Below are 2,132 nucleotides of genomic sequence, written 5' to 3' on the forward strand. Positions count from 1 at the left end.
TTCGATCAAATTATTTTTCTGTCGTTATTCGTTTTTGCCTCTTTGTTCTCTTCTTTGATTTCTCTTAATCTTGAGGAGTTACGAAGTTATATTTAGTCAATTACAATTCAAATTCAGTCAAATGTCTTGATCACAAAAGAAGAATGCACCGTTTGGTCAAGATGATTTCAATGAATGAGAAGTAAAATCAAAGCATAAAAATGATCCTCATCTATTGCCATGAATCACTCGCATGGATTTGTATCATAACTACATAATATCTTTTACAAAAACAAATTTCTCGAAATATGAAAAATTTTGTGCATTTGACAATACTGAAAAAGAAAAAACATGTACTCCTACATATCAAGCCTTTTTTGATGTTTTAAATTGTGACATTTTTTCCTTAAACGATCAAATAAAGATATTTTCTTTATAATCTAGCTTAACTGTCACGAAAATTAAATCAAAAAAAATAACGACATATACTTTTTTGTGTGGACAAGTAAAATGAAAATTATCGTTTATATGATACAAATGTGTAACAAAACAAGCAATACAACTAAAAACAGAGTCCAATTAAAAAAAAGAAAAAGGAGAACCCGACCAAGAAACAATTAATCTGAATTGATCATATGATAAAGAACAGAATTGTCCGATCACGTAGGACCAGAAAAGGTACGTATTTTGTATCAAATCTTTCTCACTCTCAGAACCCATTCATGACTTCTTGTTTTCTTCATTTATGAAATTTGTTGTTTCTCTTCTGCAAAAATAATTATAGATATAGACATAAATCCACGTGAGTAATTCCTACTAACTCAGAAGGGCATTTCTGTCAATTCACTTCCCTCCCCTTGACCGTCTCATAACTCTCCCCCTCTGTCATTTAATATCGTGCCATGTCCCTTCCATTCCATTCTTTCCAGCTCAAAAATCTTCCTCTTCCTCCGCAATTACACACACCAAAAACAAAGATTTTCAGACATGTACGTATACATTTGTACGTAACAAAAAGTACTGTGTATGTTCACATACATATATAGTGACAAACTTTGAACATTATATAAGAAGATTTAGCTCAGAGAATACATATGGCGAGTGGTTGGGTGAAGTCATGGCAATGCAAGTCAAGAGCTTTAGACGACGTCGTTAACAATCACCATCAATATCATCACCTTTTACCCAACTCCGCTAGTTGCAAAAACGGCGTTAAAAGCCTCAGAGATGTAGTGGACAACACCAAACCCGGAAAATCCAGAAAGAAAAAAACATCAAAGCCATCAGAACCGCCGTCAGCCAAACGTCCCGGTTCGAGAGTACCTGAACCCGATTCGAATAGGGAGAAGTCTCGAGCTAGTACTTCCACGAGATTATCACGTGCCGCGACGGAGTCTTTCTTCCCGGCGTTGACCGAGTTACCGGAAGGGCACGCATCGCGTAATGTTGTGGAGATAATTTTTCAGACGAGTTGGTCCGGGTCCCCGAAGGTATTTTCGGGTCGGATTGAAATGGTTTTCAAAGTCCAGAACCTGCCCCGAACTGTGACCCGGTTCGAAGAGTACAGAGAGGTTGTGAAGTCTAGGGCCGTCAATGGTGCGGCAGAGAAGGGTGGCGAGGACCATGTACGGTGTGTTGCGGATGGGAATGAGGTGATGAGGTTTTACTGCCTAGGACCCACAAACGGCGGCGCCTACGAGAACGGGGGCAGCGCGTGGACGTTCTCCACTAATAAAGGGACGGCAGTGTGCACGTATTCCGGCAGTGGTGGGGCCCACGAGAATGCCGGCGGTGGAAGGGGAAGACGGGCTATGTTGGTTTGTCGGGTCATTGCGGGTCGGGTGTGCAAACAACTCGGGTTTGACTCGTTGCTTAATGGGCGAGTTGGTTATGACTCAGTGAGTGGGGATAATGGCGAGTTGTTTGTATTTGATTCACGTGCCGTATTGCCATGTTTCCTTATCATCTATAAGTTGTAAAAAAGAAAGAAAATTTCAAGAAGTAAGACCTTTTTGGCTTTAAATCTCCAAATTTTCTTTTTCTTTTTTTCCCCTGATTTTCCTAGTAGTATATCTCTTATTTAATTTTTTGGCGTTGTAATTATACAGTATTTGGTATAAATACTTCTTTTTGCCTTTGTTTGCACGTCGAAA

General features: G+C 39.4%; 1 protein-coding gene across 1 annotated transcript; it reads left to right on the top strand.

Annotated features, from left to right (window-relative positions):
* The first annotated feature begins 880 nt into the window (after positions 1–880).
* Positions 881–2,132, top strand: LOC107787020 (uncharacterized). The gene has a single exon (XM_016608540.2). The coding sequence runs from the start codon at positions 1,074–1,076 to the stop codon at positions 1,956–1,958; it is 885 nt and encodes a 294-aa protein (XP_016464026.1). The 5' UTR covers positions 881–1,073; the 3' UTR covers positions 1,959–2,132.

The sequence above is a fragment of the Nicotiana tabacum genome, chromosome 23, assembly GCF_000715075.1.
Source record: "Nicotiana tabacum cultivar K326 chromosome 23, ASM71507v2, whole genome shotgun sequence".
NCBI lineage: Eukaryota > Viridiplantae > Streptophyta > Magnoliopsida > Solanales > Solanaceae > Nicotiana > Nicotiana tabacum.